The sequence below is a fragment of the Ictalurus furcatus genome, chromosome 3, assembly GCF_023375685.1.
Source record: "Ictalurus furcatus strain D&B chromosome 3, Billie_1.0, whole genome shotgun sequence".
Classification (NCBI taxonomy): domain Eukaryota; kingdom Metazoa; phylum Chordata; class Actinopteri; order Siluriformes; family Ictaluridae; genus Ictalurus; species Ictalurus furcatus.
The window spans coordinates 25,961,358-25,985,064 of NC_071257.1; the positions used below are offsets into that span (position 1 = coordinate 25,961,358).

The window sequence follows — 23,707 nt, forward strand, 5'->3', positions numbered from 1 at the left end:
GAATTCACATATTTATAACAGTGGTTTTGGTATCAACAGTATTCCAACCACAAAGTTGAAAAAAGGTGAAGAAAGAAAGAAAGAAAGAAAGAAAGATATTTATACTTGTCATTATAATTATTATAATTATTCCAGCCACAAAGATGCTGTTTTGTGATAGGCTTCCCCCAAGATATGAACACCTGACCTTGAACTTTTCAGTACTTCCTGTGTAAATATGCAGAGCACACACTGGGCATAATGCATGTAACCTCTGCTGTTCTGCTGAAACCAAAGTTAAATAGCTCTTAGTTCAAGAGGAACTAGGCATTAATAATTTTGGGCATAAATGCAGTGTTTGGTCTTAATAGTACCCCCTGCAACCCCAGGCATACACTGCATACACACAGAATGTGCAGAAAATGCGTGAATTTCCTATCTGAAATGTCATTAAAACTTGTCCAGTCTATCTACCGACGGTAGGTGGCGGTAGCGCGCATTAAACTCAGAGAAACAGGGAGAACAACAGAAGAACAAAGTCACCCGAGCAGAGAGCATGCTTATGTTTGTTTGTCAGTCTGTTTATCTGTAGCTTGACTAATGCACCCTGCTTTAGCATATTACCAATAAATATTAAATCACATGACCGAGTCATTGATTCGGTTCATTTAAGTCTGATTAACCTCGGCCAACTGACTGAGTTATGAACAGTAAATTGACTAGTTAACGTACCGGAAATGAGGATTTCTCACACTTTACTCAACGCTTCTTCCAAGTTCAGGACTGTGTTTGATTTCGGAGAGAGACAAGTTGCACACTGGTTCCCTGGACATATGGCTAAAGGTTTGTTTGGAAAGTTCATGTGCACGTATATGGTCCTGTGTAAGGATTCATTTTGTTATTTAGTTACTATACACTTGATGAGGACATGACATCGTATCATAACATCAAACACTCAATGGCTAAGTGCATCTACATTGTACATTCACTCATTAATCGTTGGATGTGCACCTTGTAAGCATTAGCTGCCTGGAGACCATCCTCATCCATAATTGGGGAAAAACACTATTGAATGGATATAATTATGGATCATTTTCAGCACAGCAACAAACTGTGCATAGTAATGGATGGGCTATGGTCAGTAATGATATTTCATTGCCCAGGCGAAGTGACTGGACACAATGATGAGGTAATATCGATATTGTGATAAAGTATGGTCCAGTATGCTTTTCTGAAACATCACAGACATCGTGCTGTCTTTTTACAGTTATATTTAAATAACGGTTGCAAGCTGTGATTAAAAGCAGCTCATTTGATCTTATCAAATTCTTAAAACTGTAACATGTTCCTGCTGAAAAACCCCCAAAAGAAACTATCACAGAAATTCTAATGGTTTCCATTACAAATACCATTACAAACCATCCGCTAACCATTACCATTATTGGTCCTTAAAGGGATCCACTAGACATAACATGCCACCAGTAGAAGGCAACAAATTACCAGTAGATACCCACAGAGACCATTACAGTTTCCATTAACACAATACAGTTCCCATTAAAACCATTACACATTCTATGAGTGTTTCTATAGTTTTTTTCAGTGGGGATATTTTTAAGTTTATTATTATTATTAAATGTATTATTCTAATAATAAAATGTATAAATATATTTGACAATTTTAAGAATGTATTTGTAGTACTGTTGCATTAAAAAAAAAAACTGCAAAAAAAAATTTATGCAGCTATACAGGTTTTGCTGGCGCTTGGTTAGCATTGTAGTAGTATTGTAATGTAATGTTTTTCTCATATTGCACACCTTACCAGTCACTATTATATAACTTCTACGACTAGTGTAGCATTTTTTTTTTGTTTTTGTTTATTCTTGATTCTTGTTGTTGTTTTTGTAATCATCCTGTGTATTGTCTGTTAGGACTCAAACAGATGAGAGCTAGCCTGAGGAAGGTTGACTGCATCATTGAAATCCATGATGCCAGAATATCCTTTTCAAGGGTACAAATCATCTAGCCTGTAACTCGGCCACGCCTTTCAGATTTTCTCATTTTGTTCTTGCCTGAACACTGCTATTCAATTTAGGACTGATTGAAGGTTTTGGTTTCAGTAATAAATTTTTTATCTGAATTTTATTTAGTTTTTTAAACGAATTGGTTCTCAACTCACTGATTGTTGGGCTTTGAAATAATAGAGTTCAACATTGGCATAGTTGGATGGCTTCTTTGCACACCATACTAAATGTTTCTTTAACTGGCAAACATACCATTTTCTGGAAGAAATCCTTTGTTTCAAGAGAACCTTGATGTCCGGCCGCATTTACTCATACTGAATAAGATGGACCTGGCAGACACGTCAGACAAAATGGTATTGCAATATGCATAAAGAAAATTAGCTTCTATTTATATCCCTCCAAACAGAGCGTATGTAAAAGAAATAATCTTTATTTCTTCAGAGTATCCTGAAACAGCTCGAGAGAGATGGCGTTAAGAACGTACTGCTCACAGACTGTCTAAAGCAAAGAGACACGAGTGTTAAAAAGGTGAGCAGAACAACAGAATATAGTCACATTTTACAAACTGGAGAAAATGTACAATTACATATACTGTATTTTATGGTAACTTTCCTCGTTGTGTTGTAGATAATTCCTCTTGTAACAGACCTAATAGAGAACGCTCCTCGTTTCCACAGAGAGGAGGTGAGCAGTACTCATTTTTTCTTCATAAAAAACAGTTTTATCACTACACTGTAGAATTATTGATCCTGATTGATCAGAAGGTGTTTAATTTTCTATAACAGCAGCTCTAAAAATAGTTCCAGCTCTTGTATATGTACGCAGTAACTTGTTTTGCAGATGTTTCACAACATTAAATGTAACTGTAAATGGATATAAAGGATGATGTGATATTTTTTAGCAAATTCCTGCGGTATAAGAGGAATAAAACATGCCAGGATGTGCTGACATAGCTAAATAGTTCACTTTTGGTTGGTAATAGTACAGTAACTTCACTTTGCATGGGGCTGCATCACACCACCCCATCACTGATTATTTTCTTATAACAGCACACCCTGTCAGCTTTTATTCCTTACTTAAAGCATCCATTCTTCAGTTTAACTGCTTGCTGTTATTTGCCCATATTTGGTGATTTCTAATTCTCCAATAGGAACTTGTATGGAAGTAGCTAATTAAATGAGTTTGTTACATTTCCATCATTGCACAGAATAGAAGTTATTGCCTAATGGTGATTGGAGTGCCAAATGTTGGGAAATCTTCATTGATTAATGCTATAAGAAGAACAAACCTGAAAAAAGGTAAATTGTACGTATTCTATATTTGCAATTGTCTTTGTATTTTTATTATTTTAAAACTTAAGAATGAAATGGATGCACCCTTTTTGAATCTAGGCAAAGCCTCAAGGGTTGGAGGTGAACCTGGAATTACGAAAGCTGTCCTCACCAAAATCCAGGTATTTTGATGGCAATTGTCAGAGGGGTCTAGCCAGCCAGTGTTTAAATGAGACCAGATTGTTCTCAGTTGCATTTTTTTCTCTGTTTCCATATGATTTAAATGAGAATGTATACTGGTTATTAGGATGAGTTGGTGCTAATGGATGCATGTATTGCCATATACATTCCATGCTGCTGCTAAATGGCCTGAATTTGCATGATCACAAGCTCGTCCCTATGTGTGATTGCCTGGAAATATCTGCCCTTCTCTGCTCATGAACACACTCTTTGTTACCAGGTGTGTGAAAGACCCATCATACATTTGCTTGACACACCGGGAGTGCTGCCTCCTAAGATCGAGAATGTAGAGACAGGGATGAAACTCGCCTTATGTGGTAAGATTGTGTAGTGCAGTGATTCCCAGTCCAACCTTTTAGGAACAGCACATTTCTCTCTACTAGCTGGCAACATATTGACTGTGTATTCAGTCAGTGCGGTTTATTGTAAAGTGATAAACACGGGGGAATGCTCAAGGGAGCCTTTTGTATGGATCGTTCCAGATAGAGATGTGCGTCAGGACTGTCTTTCAGTTTCAGAATGGACATTAGCCAGTATTCTTGATTTCTTGGTATAGACATATTGTGAGATAGAATGGTAGATGGAGCAAAAAATGTGACCATCTGGGGGGTACCTGTTTAGCAAACACTTTTATAATGAAAGATGGGTCCTTAACAATAACATTGCTAATAATTGGTGTGCAGTATGGAAATTCTCGTTTTGTTTTCCAATAGGTACTATACTGGACCACTTGGTTGGAGAAGATATCATAGCTGATTATCTGCTTTTTTCACTCAACAGACTCCAGCGGTTTGGGTAGGTAAAATATAGATGCTTGACATGTTCTTTCTTGGCCACACATCCCTGAAAAATTATACTTTTGCATAGACCAAACAAAGATAATGTTCTATTTTTTATTTTTTTTTAAAACTTGTTTTACCTTAATTGGAGACATTAGACATTCGGTTTAGCAAAAGCTATTCAGACTTAATGTCGTTACTTATTATTAAGAAATCCCGGTTTTAACATTGTCTTCTCAGCTATGTGGAGAGGTATGATCTAGAAACACCATCTGATGATATTCAGCATGTGCTGAAGTGTATCGCTGTTAAGTTAGGCAAGACTCAGCGAGTGAAAGCCATCACAGGAGTAGGTGAGTGAGTGATATCATTACATGACTCAATATACAGTATCATATGAGAATACTTTACAGTACAGAAATGAGAACACTAGTCTTAGCCTGCAAGCAATTTATTTTACTTTTAATTCCATAGGCGACATTACCGTCAGAATGCCTAACTACACCGCTGCAGCCTATGACTTCATCAGAGCTTTCCGTAAAGGAGAGCTGGGCAAAGTCATGCTTGACTAATAAAACATGAAACATGTTGCTTATGCTGATGAGAGATTCATGATATTCATGGTAATGGCAATTGTGATTATCCTGTATCAATACTGACTAAATTCTATTGCACAAAGATGCTTTGGTGCTGTTTCTTACAGTTCTCTGATATAATACAAATTAAATACTGTGTGGAAACAATCAAATACATACTTACATAAAACAGATTTTTCTATGTAATATTAAAACAGCACCTATAAATAAGTAATACAGTGAATCATTTCATTTAAAAATCTTTTACACAATGCTCTAGCTATGACTTTTCCCAGTCCATCTACACACACACACACACACACACACCCATACACACATACATATTTTATATATATATATATATATATATATATATATATATATATATATATATATATATATATATATAATTACACGCGCAGTGACATTTCCAACTCTGGGCATATAATCATTTCACAGTCTTAGTGAAAGTTGGTGGCAGAAAAACATGAATTCATAACACCGCTTGAACAATAAAGTACTTCACAGATAATGGAAATAAGTAATGAAAAAAGTTACATAAAGCTATCTATATGTAATCCTAAAAGTTTTATCAGATGGGGGACAAGTTTGTCTTGTCATATTGTTTAATCTGTAATTGCATGACTAATTATTGAAGTTACATAGAAAGATACTTTTAATGTATTTGTGTCGTCGGTTGCTAAAAGTCTTACATAGAAATACAATAACAATATTCTATTACGAGTGTAAACGATTACAAACTAGTATAAATTGCCTGTTCGTACAATGTATAAACTAAACCTGTTCTAATAATTCGCTAGACAATATACTACAAGCATTGCAAGAGATTGTCTGACAAACAAGACAGACAAAATCAGTTACACCAAATGAGTAATAATAATAAAAATAGTAACTTAACGGCTTGTCATAACCATTTCTTTTCTGTTCAGATCAACTGATTTATATGTGTTTATAGATTACTTGAAGTCTTTGTTGAGCTGTCATAATGTACCCTGACAGGCAGTGTATGTGATCTGCTAGCTAGCGTTTGTTATTCAGCTCACTCTACGATTTAAGAAGCAACCCTATAAGGCTTAGTTGTGTACAGTATCTAGCTGAGAAGTGAGTGAATGTTTGCAAGTAAACATTTTGTTACTGTGATATATCAAATACTACGGTATAAGGTTAACATAAAAATGTTTTACTTCGGCACATGGCTCTCACAAAGGAAAACAGAAGCAAGATTATCTATCAATCTAGAGTATGGAAACAAAAAAGAGACAAAAATTTGACTGTTAAAAGCCACTGAATTCTTAATACTAAAATTTACACACCCTTTAATTCATAGCATTGAAATGTGTTACTTGAAAAACCACGCATCTGTATTTATTTGTTTTAAATTAACCTTGAAATTCAAAAGTAGTTTTATTAGAGTGTTTGATTCAGACTGGTATTTAAAGTTTTCAAAAAGCAATCATCTATATTGAAATAGCTTTTCAGTGTTCAAAAGACTGGAATGAGAGACTGAGTGCTGATTCATTCCAAGTCATTACAAGACTCTATAGCCTTTGCCTATCTCTGGGTAGCCCAGAAGCTTAAATTGTTGTTTTTATTTCTCAAGTGAACACCCTAAACTGAACTTGACTGGTTGAATATGTATAAACTGAATTATTCAATCTGAATTTGTGAACATAAAAAAAAAAATCTACATTTTTATTTGGAAAAATTATGAAGGCAGTAATTCAATGGTGTTTAAATTTCATTATTAATTATTAAATGGCTTTTTAACATTTAAATATTTGTGCCTTTTTTGCTTCCAAAAAAGAGGTGGATATGGATTAAATATCCAAGCAGAATATTGTGCATGTTCTACTCATAACAGTGATGAAGTGGTATATCCACAGTTTTAATAGCTTTTTATATGACCTACTCATTTGATTTAGACTCATATTTCTTTTCTACTATTCCTGCTGAAACATATGTATGTAAACCAGTTAAGTCCTGCCAAAAGCTTGTATAGGTGTTGTTTGTCAGTCTACAACTTCTAATACCAATTTTCTTCATGAAGTGCAACACCGTACATTGTATTAAAAAATAATAGGAATACACAATGCACAGTAAACTTTATCTTTTCAAGCTCTCAAAGCTTCTGATTCTACCCTCAAGGAAACAGAAAGTTTACTGGCAGTAGTAATGAAAACAGTCCACTATATGTGAAATCCTGAGTCACTGCGCTAGAGGTTTGGGCGAGGTAAAGTTCCCAGTCTGTTCTGTTGCTGTAATAATCGTCCCCATGCTCGGAGCTGTCATCTGGTTTGCGTTGGGCTGAAGCGTACCATCCTCCAGCTCCCAGTGCTACTGCGGCACCAGCTGCAGCGGCTCCTGCCACCCTCACAGAGGACGATCCACCGATACGGGATGTGCGTCCTCCGTGCGCACTGCCTCGGACAGACCCTCTGGCAGAACCCCGAGCAGAACCCCTGGCACCTCCTCTGCCACCTTTGGACATCACCTGGTCGCACAGGAATGTAGAGAGAAGCAGGAATATGCAGCAGGTGGCTATGGCTCGGTTCATTCTGGAACAGCCTGAAACAAAAGGCAGCAGATCTTTTATGATAAATCAGGGTTGTCTGTAGCTCTTCAATTATTGATAAAGAAGACTAGATTTGCAATTCTTGAAAAAACGACATTTGAATTAGAGCTGCAACAGCTAATTGATAATAATCGATTATGAGGTCACTGAACAAACTGCTCTACGTCATGGACGATCCAACCCACCCCCTGCATGACACAACAAAGACAGCAGAGCTCATCTTCCGACAGACTCATTCAGCTACGCTGCTATAAAGAACACTTTAGGAAATCATTCTTCCCGTTCACCATAACACTGTACAAAAGCTCATCTCTGTATGATAGATGAACACAATATTGCGCAGCCATCTGTACATACTGTTTATGTCCTACATCTGTTACATACATTATTCACTGCCATTTTTGCACACCTGATTTTATTGCTCCTTTTTTCTTTTATTTATTATTACTATTACTCTTTTTCATGTTGTACATATCTTTATTTAATATTTATTTAATTGATTTTTTTTTGCAATTATTATTTTAATTTTACTGTTAATTCTTTATATTGCTGTAAGATAATTTCCCTCATGGGAAAAATCAAATATATCCATCTATCTAGCTATGTAATCTGAGGCTTTCATGGGCACAGACTCACCCAAACTGGACAGTTGAAGATTTGGGTGGGGGGGGCGCCTCATCAAACTAAAGGGTTGATGTGTTGTGCATTCGGAGATGCTTCTCTGCTCACCACAGTTGTAAAGTGTGCTTATTTGAGGTACTCTAGACTTCCTGTCAGCTTAAAACAGTCTGGTCATTCTTCTCTGATCTCTTTCAACAACAAGGTGTTGTTTCCCCCCACACCATTCTGTGTAAACGATCAAGACCGTTGTCTGTAAAAATCTCAGGAGATCAGCAATTTCTGAAATACAACAGCCATCTGGCACCAACAACCATGAACTGAAACTCTTAACCTATATCTGCATGGTTTTGGTTTTTTTGCATTACGGTGCTGCCACATGATTGGCTGATTAGAAAACTGCCTGAATGTGCAGGTGTACATATGTTCCTAATAAAGTAGACAGTGAATGTATATAAAGTAACAATGTCATGTTATACTGAACAGCTTTAAATATTTAATGTTCAGTTGGCCCCTATTTATTTAGCAGGAGATCAGCCAGGCATTTTTTTAATATATTTTTCCGATTATAGTTGGTTTAAGCTTGTTTAAGTAGTGCCATGCAAATATCTAGCACCTGACTGGTATGTTAAACACAATAAAATCCTCAGTCACCTACTTATCTGAACCTGTTCCCTTTTCAGTGCTGATGCAAGTATGTGCAAAATTTTAAGAATATATTTGTTTTTCTTTATGAATATTACAGTCGTTGTGGTATTGTGATCATGTGTACCAAAAAATACTTCACACTGCTAGCTAATGTGGATGCTAAAGAATGACCCACAATCTTTCACATTTTTCCATGTTAATTTATACCACGTTGTAGTGATCAGTTTTATACCGAATTGAAGATAAAAATCTTTGTCATTATACTTGCATTCAATAAAGTAGTGTTAGATACTGTACATTATGTATGTATTTTTAGACTTATATATTTTGTAGTGCAATTCAGCCACTTCCATATCGACTTTCAGTGTTGCTATTCAAGTGCGGGAAGAAAACCACAAATCAAATTGAACAGAAAACCCTTTAACTAAATATTAGTCTTAGATATGAGAAATACTAGTGATAATGTGAAAACTTGTGTTTATCCTATCCTATCATATCAGCATGGCCCAAAATTTCAATACATAATTTACACAATAATTTAAAAAGATGCTAACTGGTCCTTATTAAATTTAATTAATTCATTAGTATTTATCACATCCACAGATTCAAAGGGTGCCAATATTTCTGAAGTGGACTACATAGCCCCTTGTTTGTATGGGAGCTTGGCTGTTGTGCTGAAACTAGGTCAAACGAAATGGCAGCCTTTATTTTGCAGAGCCTGAAATTCTTGCATGATTTGTGGATGTATGAAATGGCAGTGTGGTTTATTTTTACAGATGATTAGGCCTGCATGCGTACAATATAAAACAAAATGATATTTGTATAGTTCCACAAATACCAAACAACCTGAAAATGTAGACCTAAATGACAGTTCTTGACGGAGCTAATCTGCAACATAGATAGATAGATAGATAATTTATTGGTCCTCAAAGAGGGAATTTGTTTCCACCATGGGTGCGTAGAAAAACAAAAACATAACATCATACATATAAACCATCACAAAGAATCACAGGCATAGAGGGGAGAAGGGGACAAAAAGAAAAACATCAGGATCATCATATAACAAATGCATCTGGCATCACAATGGCTGAGTACCTATGTGTTTAACGCTCGTATAGCCATAGGAACAAAACTCCTACCATAGCTGGACTTTCTGCACATGGGTAGTCTATACCTGTGCCCAGAAGGAAGGGGATTGAAATATTGATAAAGTGGGTGGTTTGGGTCATTCAAAATTTTATGTGCCTTCCAGAGCGTATATGAACTGACACAGTCCGATAAATCATGGGTGGGAATACCAATAATTTTTCTCGCTAAATAAGTTATTTTCAAGAGTTTGTTCTTATTGGTTACTGTTAGCATATGGAAAAAACAAATGGCACCATACATAAGAACCGGTTCAATAATACTTGTAGTTTAATCTGTCCCACCAGGATAAATACAAATAATAATTAACTTCTTTCACACTATCCGTTGTTACCCAGATGAGGACGGGTTCCCTTCTGAGTCTGGTTCCTCACAAGGTTTCTTCCTCATATCATCTTAGGGAGTTTTTCCTTGCCACCAGCTTGCTCATTAGGGATAAATTCACACACTTAAAATCTATAACCTGTGTTTATATGTTTCCGTAAAGCTGCTTTGAGACAATGTCCACTGTTAAAAGCGTTATACAAATAAAATTGAATTGAACTGAATAATACTGTGGCAAAAAAATAAAAAATAAAAAATAAAAACCACATCACAGCTGGTATGCTAGACATATTTAAGTAGCTGTAGGCTATTCACAGTTACTCAGGTAGACTCTATCTAGGATTAAGCACACATTACAGGTTTGATGGAAAGCTTTTCGACCACTATATATCCTTAATTTAGGCTACGTATTTAATATGACCTGAGTCTGGGGAGGATTAAATAATAATAATAATAATCTCTAGACTACACCCAATGCCGGATACTACCTTTGAGCAGCTTTCTAGGCCACTGAGGCACTATTACCGCGGATGCATACTAGCTTACTAACTAGTATGGCACGTTACAAAAATAGGCGGATGTGGATGTTTATTAATCGGCTCTTGTATGTTCTGTGATCCCAAGTCATTTAACCCGTCGTTCGTAAATGATTTATAGCACATTTAGCATTCCTATGTTGGTAAAAAAAAAAAAAAAATGTTGTTAAATGTACGATGCCAGCGTTCTTTACAGAGTCGCCATTTCGCTCCAGTCGCTCGTCCTCACATCAGCCAGTAATTATGAAAGCCTGTAATCAGTGAACTATTCGGACTTACCTCAGCCTCTCGCTTCGGATGCTCTCCCAAATCTCCCAAAAAGTTGACCTCTCCTGCTCTCATATGGCAGTTAAAATACCATGCAGGTGTTATGTAAGGATGTTAATACATGACAGAAACCGGTGGAATGATGGCGGTTTATGAAAAGGAGGAGAGAGTAGAATAAAAGGGGGGGGGCGACCTTGGGCTGGTCCTCATGAGGAAATTGCAGCTTTTATTTAATAGATCAAATGTTTTAAAAAGCCAAACGTTTTCATTATGGTTGCTGAGGACGATAAACGTTGGGGTGTTTAGGTTTAGAGAGAGTGTGTTGAATTAAGTTAGGTTTTTAGATTCACTCAGGATGCTTAAGCTTACTGAATAGGTAAGAATAGCAAAATATACCTGCTTGGGGAATTTTAAGTGAAAGCTGCTTGTTTTAAGAAAAATTATTTAGTGAAAATACATTTTGAATAAGAAATAAATGTATACATGGGCATTAACTCAAATGTATGCACAGATTACACTCACCATCCACTTTATTAGGAGCACCTGTATACCTGCACATTCATGCAGTTATCTAAACAGCCAATCATGTGGCAGCAGCACAATGCATAAAATCATGCAGATACAGGTCAAGGGCTTCATTTAATGTTCACATCAAACATCAGAAATGAGGGAGAATGTGATCTTTGTGACTCTGACCGTGGCATGGTTGTTGGTGCCAGATGGGCTAGACACTGCTGATCTCCTGGGAATTTTACACACAGCAGTCTCCTGTCAGCCAAGAAGAAGATTCTGAGGCTATCATTTGTTGAAGATCGGGGGGAAAATCTGTAATTTTTTTTCTAATCTTCAGCTGTCCAGTTTCTCTGAGCCTGTGGCCATGATAGCATCTGTTTCTTCTTTTTGGCTTACTGGAGTGGAACCCAGTGTGATTTTCTGCTGTTGTGGCCCATCGACTGCAAGGTTTGTGCATGCTGAAATGCTTTTCTGCTCTTCACAGTTGTAAAGAGTGATTATTTGAGTTATTCTTTCCTTCCTGGCAGCTCGAACCAATCTAGCCATTTTCCTCTGAACTCTCTTATCAACAAGGCATTTTCACCCACAGAACTATGGCTCACTCAATGGGTTGTTTTTTTTTTTTTGCACCATTCTGTGTAAACTCTAGAGACTGTTGTATGTAAAATTCCCAGTAGTTCAGCATTTTCTGAAATACTCGCAGCAACAACCCAACCATGGTTAAAGTCACAAAGATCACATGTTTTCTTCATTGTGATGTGTGATGTGAACCTGTATTTGCATGATTTTTTTGCATTGTCCTGCTGCTACATGATAGGCTGAGTAGATAACTGCAAGAATGTGTAGGTGTACAGGTGTTCCTAATAATGTGGATGGTTTGTGTAAGCTTACTATTTATATAAATCTTTAGCAAAATATCTTTAATACAATGAAATATAAAAATATATATATAAAAAATTGTCTGTTATTATTGCTACAAAATGAATACAGAATATTTATTTGTCCTAAACATGATCATTACACCATTACACTGATAAAAAATTATTACAACTATATTTGTGCATCTCAAAAGGTGAAGTCATATACATTTTAAAATTAGGACTCAAACATTTCAGACAAAATCCATCCTACCGAGATTATAGTGTGACACTATGGATCAGAGTCCAGTATTAGTAATGCTCTAGTAATAAAGGGTAGAAACACAGCTCTAGGCAACAGGATAAAATCTCTTAGTCTCACAATGAAAGTGTTCTTGTTGCTGAATTAATTAGCGGTATGTATCAAATTAATATGTATTATGTGAAATCGAGACAAAATCATTCTTACATTTATTGTCACCATTAAAATAATTGCATTAGAATTTCCTTCAGATGTGTCTGAATGATGAACATTAGTTATATCTCAAATGTGACAGTGGTGTTAGTCTTAACTAAGTCTTAGTTTTTCTATTTTATTTTCATTTTCATCCATATTATATAGATGTTAGATATTATATATAATATATATACATCCAAAATATAAACACACATTTATGCTTTTTTTGTTGTTGTTAAAGGACATTTTTCCACACAACATAGACTGAATGCTCAGTTCAGTCTAACAGCAGTAGTAGTAATAATAACATGGTTAATCAGAGTACTACTTTTTATACCATCATCACACCATCCTAATCACAGACAAAATGAAAGACAAAGAGACATTTAGACCAGCAGATGGTGCAACATTTCAGCTGTTATGCTGCCTCTCATCACAGTGCGCTACACACAATACACTAACTAATCTCATTTTGTAAAGACAGCACAGAATTTTTAATATTCTTCAGGAAAGGAGTTTTAGGGAAGGTTTTCTTTTTATATCAGTCTCTCAATCTGCACTTTAGACACTGAAATGTTTGTTGTGAAGATTAGTACAAATTGCTCATATTTTTTTGACACATGGATGAGAGTGTGGTTCATAGTTAGACCTGCCTCTGACAAGATGGAATATTTTAGGTTGTATATATACTGTACATATGCATATACTGTAATTGACTGGTAAAAGCAATTAACCTGAGATCACTGGTAAGGATGCAACTGTAATGAGCAAGAATACTTATGTGCAAAAGTAAAATTGTTCTGTTACAGTCACCTCCAAAACTATTGGAATGACAAGGCCAATTCATTTGTTTTTGCTGTAGCCTGAAGACATTTGGGTTTGAGATCAAAAGATGAATATGAAAATTTTTAGAAGTTTAGAATTTCAGCATTTATTTATTTCCTGGTATTTATATGTAGAGGTGTTAAATGACATAGAACATAGCGCATTTTGTATCAGACTACCCAATTTGTAGGTGAGCAAAAATATTGGAACATGTGATGGGTGTTTCTTGTTACCCAGGTGTGTCCTGTTAGATTGGTTGTTTAAACAATAAATAGCTCTGAACATCTACTCTTGGTTTTAGCTTTCAGTTTCACCTGTGAAAACATTGCTAAAAGGATTAAACCAACATAAACAACAATTTGAAATGTCCTGAAAAAGAAAGAAACCACTGGTGTACTGTGTAACAGACATCAAATGGGTCAGCCAAGGAAAACAACAACAGCTGATGAGAGAAATTTTGTGAGAGCTGTGAAGATGTGGATATGCAACCAAATGTTAAGTGTTATTTACTTTACTTTTCCTCGAGACTTATCTGTTCCTGTACTTTATCTTTCCTACAAAGTGGGTGGTCTGATACAAAAGGTTGTACATACCAGGAAATTAAAGCTGAAATCCTAAACTATCGACTCTTATCCATCTTTTGATATCAAACCCAAACGTCTTTTGTCTATAACACAAAAAAATTAATTGACTCCAGTAGTTTCAGAGTGGACTGTATGTATTGACAGAGAGTTCACATAACTTTTCAGCTTAGTATTATTCTAATTGAATCTTAATATATTCTAGACTGATATCCTCTGATTTCCTCTATATTAGTATCTCAGTTAATCCAAAAATATTAAAGGACTCTTTACCCCACTTGAAAAAACATTTTTAAAAAAGGGTGGTCATAAAAATTATTGGTTTGATTTCCGAGGTGTTTCACTCAACACAGAAGATACAAACTAAGGTACTGCAGAGATACAGAGCTCTTGCTTTGACATCTTGGTTCTCTTGAACCTTCATTATTTCAAGTCTTAGTCTGCTGTTCTTTATTAATTCTTGCCTATACAAAGACATACTTAATGTTTAAAGTTTGCGTCAGACATTTCTTAGAACATTCTAAAAGTAGCAGAGACTCTTTATTGGCCATTTTATTGCTACATAGGGTTTTTCTCTTAGCATGCCCTTTCTCAAACATGTAAGGAAGCACAGGGTCAAAGCTCAGTATCAGTCTCTTGGGTACCCCTGGAACTATTAGGGATTAAGGGCCTTGTTCTTCGGGAGGGCCCATTCTTTAACAGGATTGTGGAATTGGTACCTGCAACCACAAGGTCACTCTTGTCAACCGTTGCCAGTTCTGGAACTTAAACTAACTTGAACTATTTAGTTATCTTTACCATAGCCTTGATTACCTTGACCTTACTTGAGCATTATCAGCTGAGTTGTTTAATTTTAGTGGGGAGTCAACAGGTGTCAGATGGTCTCAGGCTCAGGCTCATAGTTGGGTTTGATAAGTCTTTCTGTCTTATCTGTTGCTGTCTTAGACTTAGTACTCCTGAAAGCTATTACCCTGCTGCTTAAGAGTGACAGGACAGTTTTTGTACTGTAGTAATAAATAAAGTACTCCACTGACAGAAAAATGAATGGAATTATATACCAAGTAAGTAGCCCTTAAGGTCAAGCTAAAGTTTTCATAAGCAGTGCATGAGGTTCTGAAACTGAAAGGAAGACTTATGCACATGTTCTCTCTCATCCAGTGTTGTACTTCAAATATAACCCACTTCATACATTGTCTACAAGTTCTGAGAAATCTGTGATGCTTGAAAATACAAAACCCAGATCGTTTTGGTAGTTAGTCCACTGCAGTAGAGGCCCTGCTACAACAGACTGAAGGATGAAGAGCTGCCATTACTCCCCTCCTCCTCTTGCTCTCCCTTTTCTCATTTCCCAGCTGTGAGGTGGTTGTGTTCTGCTGTGAGAATTTTGCTGCTCTTCCTGCGGTCTCCTTGATCTGCAGCTCCAAGTGCTTTTGAATAGCCATGCCCAGTTCCTCAGGATCCACTGAGGCACCATAGACCTCCCATGTCATTCCTTCAGAGTCCCACTTCACATCCTTTACTGGACTTTTCTGTTGCCCTGTAAGCTCGTCATTCCCATTTTCTTTCTCGTCCACCAGACACACCTTTGGGAAGACATGTTGAGGTGACCTTTCTGAGTCCTGACCCACTTGCACCCCTATATCCATCAGCTCCCTGCAGGAGGTCATAGTCCCTGCATCTCTCATGTTTCTAACCTCTTTCACTGATTGCTGCTGACTTCCAGCCAGGCGCAAAGAGCCAGGCCACTTACAGTCCAGGCTGCAGCAGTGGACCAGTCTTTTAGAATCCAGTCTTGTCTCACTGATGGAGGAAACGAGTGGGGGAAGAGATAACAAGGTTGCTTTCTGCCCCTTGCTGTCTGCCTCCATGTTCATTAGTAGTGGTACAAGTTGGGCAGGAGAAGGTATGGGCTGGGGGTGACAGTAGGCAGCAAACGTGTCCTCAGCAGCTCCATGATGGTACGAGCTGCAGCAAGCAGCTGCCTCAAGCTTAGAGGGTTTAATGTCCCTGGCAATCTCTCCTGATACCTGAGCACAGCCAGACGTGCAAACCTGAACAGAACTTGGCTGGATTGGGCTGTGTGGTTCTCTGCAGAAAGTGGTGACACTACTGCTTTGTTGTGTATGCATGGCCTCCTTACAAACAAAGGACAATGTGGGTGCTTCTTGGTTCTTATTTAGAGAAGTAGGCTCAAAGGTTTCACTTTGAAGTGGATGAATATGGTCCTCTTGCTGAATATGAAGGGTATCTGAGTGACTCCTCTGAAAATATTGCGTTCTTGGGGGGGTCAGGTTCTCTTCTCCTAGGTATCTGTGTAATGAAGAGACTTTCTCTGTGATGACCAGTGATGCCTGTTCATTCTGATGGTTCACACCAGATGCCATCTGGGCACCTGCTTCATCAGATATGTGAACCTCTGCAATAGTGTGTGGATGTGGGACATTGTGAAGGCATTTTTCTTTGTCTTTTATATGCCCTCTGTCTTCCAGGATATTTTCTGAGCGTGATAATTCACTGGAACTCTTCTGTAGCTCCTCAGGCTTGATGTCCTTCACTTTTTCAGAAAGTGGAATAATAATGTCATTAGTGACAGTAGGATTTGATGGGATGGTGCTACCAGGTGGATACAGATCAGACACGGGGCACCCAATCTCTTCCATGGAAAACTGAAACAAGATGGAATAATAGTATGTGTTACTGGTTTCCCGTATTTTTAATAATTTATGTAAATCATCTAATACTCATGCAAACCTCATAATACCAGCACTGTGTAGGAAACACTACACACATTCTTACTTCATGTAGTGAGAAACTTATTTGATAGGAAAATTAAATGCAAATTCAGGTGAGATGCATCCATCCATCCATCCATCTTCTACACCACTTTATCCTTTTTTTCAGGATCACGGGGAACCTGGGGCCTATCCCAGGGAGCATTGGGCACAAGGCGGGGTACACCCTGGACAGGGTGCCAATCCATCGCAGGGCACAATCACATACACACTCATTCACCCATTCATATCATACGGACACTTTAGACATGCCAATCAACCTATCATGCATGTCTTTGGACTGGGGGAGGAAACCGGAGTACCTGGAGGAAACCCCCGCAGCACGGGGAGAACATGCAAACCCCACACACACAGGGCCACGGTGGGAATTGAACCCCTGACCCTGGAGGTGTGAGGCGCACGTGCTAACCACTAAGCAACCGTGCACCCCCAGGTAAGATGCAGTTTTATTTATAAATGATACTATAACCAATATATCCTTCAGGTTCAAATGAACGCAGCTGTTTCATATGTTTTCTATTTAACTTACAGTTCACTACTCTATTAAATGATTATAATTGTTTATTTTCTAAATGTTTTGGATTTTTTTTTACTTTTTGATTAGACTTTCCTTTGTTACTGGATTTTGTACACTTCAAGTTGTGTTTGAAGATTAGAAACGTAAGATTAGTGCTGGATTATCCTTCATAATAGCTGAAAAGAAATACAGAATTGTATTCTTTCCTTCAGAAAGTGATACAAAGATGAGTGTACACCCATGGATTATATGTAAAATGAAAATAAGCTCTTAAAGGGTCTTTAGACGCTTAACAGTTCTAGCTTTCTGTATGGGTTGTACTTGGCCCTTTTTACAGGGGGTTCTACATAGAACCGTTAAAGGTGTTCCCCAGAGGGTCAAACCGAATAACCCATTAGGGCTGTAAAATATAATACAGGAAAATGTAATCACTAAACCATACATTACATAATAATAAGTACATTATATAATAATAAGTACAATAAGAACAATACAATTAAGAAACGATTACACATTTTTATACTACATATAGAGAAACAATGTAAGACAAGACATTAAACTTGTAATCCATATTCAAATTAAAATGACATTTTCAACTTACCTAACAGAAGATTAGATTGAATAAAACATGGTGAAAAAAAAACAAAAGTGGCTCCGTACTTATTAAATTTTTCTTAAGTCATTCCTTTTACATCACGAGATAGCAAATGTGGAACAGACACCAGCCAGCACATAAGAGTCTGGTTCCATTCACTGTCACACTCTCTGTGATTAACTGCCTGCATGGCTCCAAGTGGAACGGTTACTCAATGAAAATCAACTGACTTTAGGGGGTAAAGTGTTTTTGAAGTCAATAAGCTAATTTAGTAGATTTTCACAGGCCTGCCAGCTCGATTGCCTCAGATGTTTGGGTTGATCATGCAAACCTCATTTGCGCACATGATACAAAAAATATCTGCTGACCATAATTGTATTTTTATCTCTAAATGGCATGGCAGGGTCTGTAGAATATACTCACTTAGTACCTGCACATACATTATTCATCCAAATGATATCATAATATCTGACAATGCGAGTTCCCTTCCATGTGCATCCACACATACACACACACACACACGCATAAACCACAAACACAGAGGTACCAGTCAGCTTTCCAATTATCCCTTTTCAGAGTTTTATTACACAGCGCACTTATGATAAATAATCCTTACCCTGTGATGAGAGTTGCAGGCAGAATTTATTTTCTCTTCTTTATCTTTCTCTCTGCACTGCCTTTTCCCCAGTCCTTCCCAGCCCTTTCTGTCTCCCTGATTTTCTTCCTTTCTCTACTGTCGGCGTGCAGTCATCTCAGTGTCTACGTGGGACCTTTAAAGGGAACAGGCAACAGCAGTGGTGTCTCTTTTCCCCTACACATCCACAGGTGAACCCCTCCTTCCCTCTTTCACTCTGTCACTCCGTCAGACCCCACCCCTCCTGGCCCAGTGTCCCCGCCTCCTCCAGCTCCTCTAACGCTTCTCCAGCAGTGGGAAAGATGAAGGGATTTTTGGGATAATCTCATCTGATTTCATCTGATTACAAGCCTGCCTCAGTTGCAGATCTTTAAATCCCCAGCCCACACAGGGTTTAAGATGGTATCTGTCTATGAGAGAGAGAGGAGTGAGGGAGTGCGGTTTGTATGTAGTGAAGGGGGCTGGACATAATGAGGTCCATCCAGGACAGAATAATAGTCAGACAGTCAACCTCAGTGTTCCTTTATCTACCTGTAAAGAAGTGAGAGATAAAAATGAATGCACAATTTAAACAGTGTTTTATTTTATATCCACTTTGTTATTGGGTCCCCCATCATCCAAACACATTACGTCTGAGAATACAAAGACGCTGCAGGATTCTTACACCTATTTCCTCTCACAACCTCTAGCAGCTCGCTCGGCTCTTGCCATCAGTCTCTCACTGTTGCTATGGTAACACTATTGCTCAATGGGACTGCTGATTCCCGTTTTGTCTCTGTTTTTGCCTCTCTGTAAGGCACAGCTGAAAAAATAAACAAGTATCCACTCACACTTGCATTGTAATAGCAGAAATTTCAAACTATTTATAATAGGGGAGTCTTGGGTAAAAGACACAAAATTAGAACAAGAATGCATCGACTGCAGTCACACCTTCTTGATTAGAACATTTGGACAGAACCTACCGCATTTGTTACTATACACACGAAACTAATGAACATAGACTGTATAGCTTTAGTGAATAAATGAACATACTTTTCAGAAGGGGTCGACATTTCTGTATTATAAATTCTTTATTCTAATATTTTGAGATACTGGATGTTTGATTTCCATGAGCTGTAAGCCATAATCATCAAGATTAAAACAAAAAAAGTCTTGAAATATTTCACTTTATGTGTAATGACTCTAGAATATGTGAAAGTTCCACTTTTTTAATTAAATTATGGGAAAAAATGAACTTTTCCACAATATTCTAATATTCTGAGATGCATCTGTATGAATAATAATGCTCAATACTGTATATCAGTGATAATACTAATAGTAGTAGCCATAATGATCAGTCATTAGGAATAATAACAATCACAGTATAAACAACAGCAGTGACAACACTAATGATAACAGTAACAACAGATTTGGGGTAGGAGTTGGGGGTTTAGTAGGAGTGGGGATGTATCTGACTCCCAGACTTAATTTGCAGCGAGTTCTGATGTGTATCTTTCCCTGAGGAAGAGCTACCATTTTTTCCAGTGAGATCATGTTGCTGAATATTAGGATCAAAGTTTGAAATCTAAAAGCAAAAACTTACATATGATTTAAAATTTTACATAGTAGAGAAGGAAGTCCATCTCTGTCTCTATCATGCAGTAAGCACACAGTCTCTCCTGTCTAGACAGCTGTTTTTCTGTCTGCCTCTTAGATGGCAAGACCTGAGTGCTGAACTAGTATCTGTTAAGTATCTGTCCCTGCTTTGTATTGAGGAGATACTCAGCCAATTCATACTCCCTATTTAGTGATTTATTTAGAACTAATGCAAATGTAAATGCGTCTGCAGGTTCTTGCTGTGTCAGTAAGTTTATATATTTGAAGAGGACCGTATTCCTACCAGTTCCTTCTGTTTTACAAAAGTCACTGTTTGAGCTAAGAATTCTTTCTGAAATTTCTGGCTGTATTTTCAGCAGCGTTTAAATGTATACAGGCCAAAACAGAGAACGTCCTTGGTACTGTGTATCTAATGTATTGCATCACACTGTGTCTAATAAAACAATTTATGATCTGCTGTGTTAACAGTGCTGAAGTAAAATGTGAAGACTTTGAAAAGAAATTGTGTATATATAGGTTCCTTGTGTTCTTTAACCCATAATTGTTCTGATCAGAGACATTTCATGTGGAAAAAAATATGCAGTATGATGAAATCCAGACAGCACATTATACAGTACTTTATCCTTTTTATTATACTGACTTATTTTGAAAAAATTACACCTTAAATGCTCTATTTTGGAAATGTTGACAGTGATGGCAAACAAATTCTCTGCCTTGAAAACTATTTCTCATTTTTCACTGGTAGTTCATTCCAGACGGAACAAGCATGTAACATACTGACGCACGCACAAAGTCGCTGCGCCATTTTTCATATCTATACCACAGTATCAGCATGCTGTAAGTGTGTAGTAGGAGAAATGTATCTGAGTTGTCATATTATACAGGCTAAAATTTCTCCTTACCATTGTTGAAAGAGTTTCCTCATATTCCTGTTGTGTGTACAGAATGCCTGTTTCAAAATCACTGCACCTTTCAGTCTAAATGGCACTCCTTCAAACAGGTCAGTCTCGTCCGTTCCAAAGGGTAATGTTCCTCTCTCTCTCTTTCACCTCCAACAAGAATTTTTCTCAGGGCTTTTATCACATGACATAGTGTAGCCACACCCACACAGCCGTGTGAGCGTGTTCACAATCTTACCTGTACAGGTGGGTTTTCTCACAAGCGTCTGAAGCGACAGTTTGGGTATTTGGTCTGTCTGTAGTCTGCTTTTTGTAACAAGGGATTAATAAGGCTTTCCTGATAATAGGAGGTCATTAACTAAAATACATTTTAGATAGCAAATCTGATCTAAAGTGATGTTTTTTTATTTACTGTAGATGTTTAGCTGTGGTTGCTGATTTAAAAAAATTTTTTTACTTTTAGTCTGTTTGTTTGAATTTACAAATTTAGATTTAATGATTATTGATCAAAATCCTGAGCTTGTGGAACCATATGCAGTGAAAATCAGGATCATTAAATTATCAGGTTACACTCTAGCACGTTAGTGAATCTGCATTTGTTTTATTTTATTTCATAGCCAATAAAAATCTATGAGTGTGCTTCCCAAAGTGAGAAACGACAACACCTAATACATTCACTGATAATAACGAACAAAAGTAAATTAATTTATAATTCTGGTACAGGTTGTGCTGTACAGGTTTGTGTATAATGAAAGCACAGGAAACTAAACTCTGGGCCTGTGGCCCATTTTCCCATCATCCCACAGAGAGTGTCCATATGCTACATTCAGCCCATCCTCAACAGAGCCATGCCCCATACTCACAAAATACACACAAATGCACAAAGGTAACAGAGTAAGAAAAATATCAGTGAGTTTTTAGTCATTTGGAAAAGGACATAAAACACTGACTATATGTTTACAGTGTAGAAAGATCCACTTGTAAATCATGTACATATGATCACATATAAAAACCATGTGAAGGTGCATTTCACCATGTGCATTTGAGTAAACACATGACATAATGTGAACATGAAACTGAACATGAAAAAGAATAATTCATGTGAAAAATACATTAATGCGTTAATGCATTAAATGCATTAATCCCCCCCCACCCCCCCACCCCAAACCTTATGTCAGAGAATTATTGTAAACAAATTTGGATTTACTTGTGACTCTTTTTCAACTGATGACTCCCTGAAATGTGGCCTCTGGAAAATGCATAATTTCTGTTTTGTTTTTGGGGTGTTTTAAGCCTTCATTCCTGTGTTCAATAGTTGAAGTGTGGCCCAGTGAAGTTTAGATTGCATGACTGTTTTTTTCTCCTGGAATGAACAGCATATAATAGTAATGTGCTTCATATTGTTCTTAAATAATTCTAGTCCTGTGTCTGCATTGGTCCCTACAAACATGAGCATATAAGTATCCTGTACCTACTATGGTGCATCATTTGTCTTGTGCATTGTGAGATAATATGAGTGCAGTCAATATACGCTATACTATACTATGCTATGTAAAATCATGCACTACATATTGACTAGGTTACAGATTCAAAATTGCATATTTTTAGCTCAGCTGTTAGCTTTCAATACAATAAGCTTTACAACAAGCTTTACAGATCTTTATTGGAAAGGGTTAGACGAGGTTTTTCTTGCTTGTTCTATGAACCATAAACAATAATTACACATGCACCTGTGGAACAGTACTTAATACACCAACAATTTACAGGCGGTATGCAATTAAGGTCACAGTTACAATAACTTAACAGACACTAAAGAGACCTTTCTACTGACTGTGAAAATCACCAGAAGAAAGATGCCTAGGGTTCCTGCTCACCTACGTGAACATGCCATAGACCTTCTGCAGGGAGGCATGATGACTGCAGATGTGGCCAGAGCAATAAACTGTAATGTCTGTAACGTAAGATGCCTAAGACGGTGCTACAGGGAGACAGGAAGGACAGCTGATCGTCCTTGCAGTGGAAAATTACATGTAACCATGTGTCCCCCCCAGATGTGATGGAGAACTTGTAAATGCCTTGGTGGAAGAGTGGAGTAACATCTCACAGCAAGAACTGACAAATCTGGTGAAATCCATGAGGATGAGATGCACTATAGTACTTAAAGCAGCTGGAAGCCACCAGATACTGACTGTTACTTTTAATATTGAACCCCCCCCCCCCCCCCCTTGTTATTCCATCTCTGTTCCTCAAATATCTGTGAAACTTGTTCAGTTTAAGTCTCAGTTGTTGAATGTTTTATGTTAATACAAATATTTACACATGTTAAGAAATTTGCTGGAAATAAAAGCAGTTGAATATGAGAGGACGTTTATTTCTTTGCTGAGTATATATATATGCCCAGGGGGGCAAAAGAATATACTAAAGGTTCAGTAATTGCACTTAAG

At 37.3% G+C, this 23,707-nt stretch overlaps 3 protein-coding genes across 3 annotated transcripts; 1 reads left to right on the forward strand and 2 right to left on the reverse strand.

The window, feature by feature from the left end:
* Positions 1–310: 310 nt before the first annotated feature.
* Positions 311–5,190, forward strand: mtg1 (mitochondrial ribosome-associated GTPase 1). Its single transcript, XM_053621735.1, has 11 exons — positions 311–822; positions 1,908–1,972; positions 2,249–2,353; positions 2,442–2,528; positions 2,628–2,684; positions 3,208–3,298; positions 3,392–3,453; positions 3,732–3,828; positions 4,225–4,306; positions 4,531–4,643; positions 4,765–5,190. Exons 1-11 carry the CDS (start codon positions 717–719, stop codon positions 4,860–4,862), a joined length of 963 nt encoding a protein of 320 aa, XP_053477710.1. The 5' UTR covers positions 311–716; the 3' UTR covers positions 4,863–5,190.
* Positions 5,191–7,026: 1,836 nt separating this feature from the next.
* On the reverse strand, positions 7,027–7,709 carry sprn (shadow of prion protein). Its single transcript, XM_053621436.1, has one exon. The coding sequence runs from the start codon at positions 7,438–7,440 to the stop codon at positions 7,027–7,029; it is 414 nt and encodes a 137-aa protein (XP_053477411.1). The 5' UTR covers positions 7,441–7,709.
* A 7,574-nt stretch (positions 7,710–15,283) lies between these two features.
* Positions 15,284–21,433, reverse strand: si:dkey-191g9.7 (GRIN2-like protein). The gene is made up of 3 exons (XM_053621733.1): positions 21,267–21,433; positions 18,751–19,299; positions 15,284–16,896 (listed from the first exon to the last, which is right to left on the reverse strand). Exon 3 carries the CDS (start codon positions 16,888–16,890, stop codon positions 15,484–15,486), a length of 1,407 nt encoding a protein of 468 aa, XP_053477708.1. The 5' UTR covers positions 16,891–16,896; positions 18,751–19,299; positions 21,267–21,433; the 3' UTR covers positions 15,284–15,483.
* Positions 21,434–23,707: the final 2,274 nt, after the last annotated feature.

Excerpts from the sequence above, each read along its gene's own strand:
- si:dkey-191g9.7 (XM_053621733.1), bottom strand. The coding sequence starts at position 16,890 with ATGGAAGAGATTGGGTGCCCCGTGTCTGATCTGTATCCACCTGGTAGC.
- sprn (XM_053621436.1), bottom strand. The coding sequence starts at position 7,440 with ATGAACCGAGCCATAGCCACCTGCTGCATATTCCTGCTTCTCTCTACA.
- mtg1 (XM_053621735.1), top strand. The coding sequence starts at position 717 with ATGAGGATTTCTCACACTTTACTCAACGCTTCTTCCAAGTTCAGGACT. Across the intron at positions 2,685-3,207 it reads CTCGTTTCCACAGAGAGGAG|AATAGAAGTTATTGCCTAAT; the intron begins GTGAGCAGTACT and ends ATCATTGCACAG. Across the intron at positions 3,454-3,731 it reads CTGTCCTCACCAAAATCCAG|GTGTGTGAAAGACCCATCAT; the intron begins GTATTTTGATGG and ends CTTTGTTACCAG.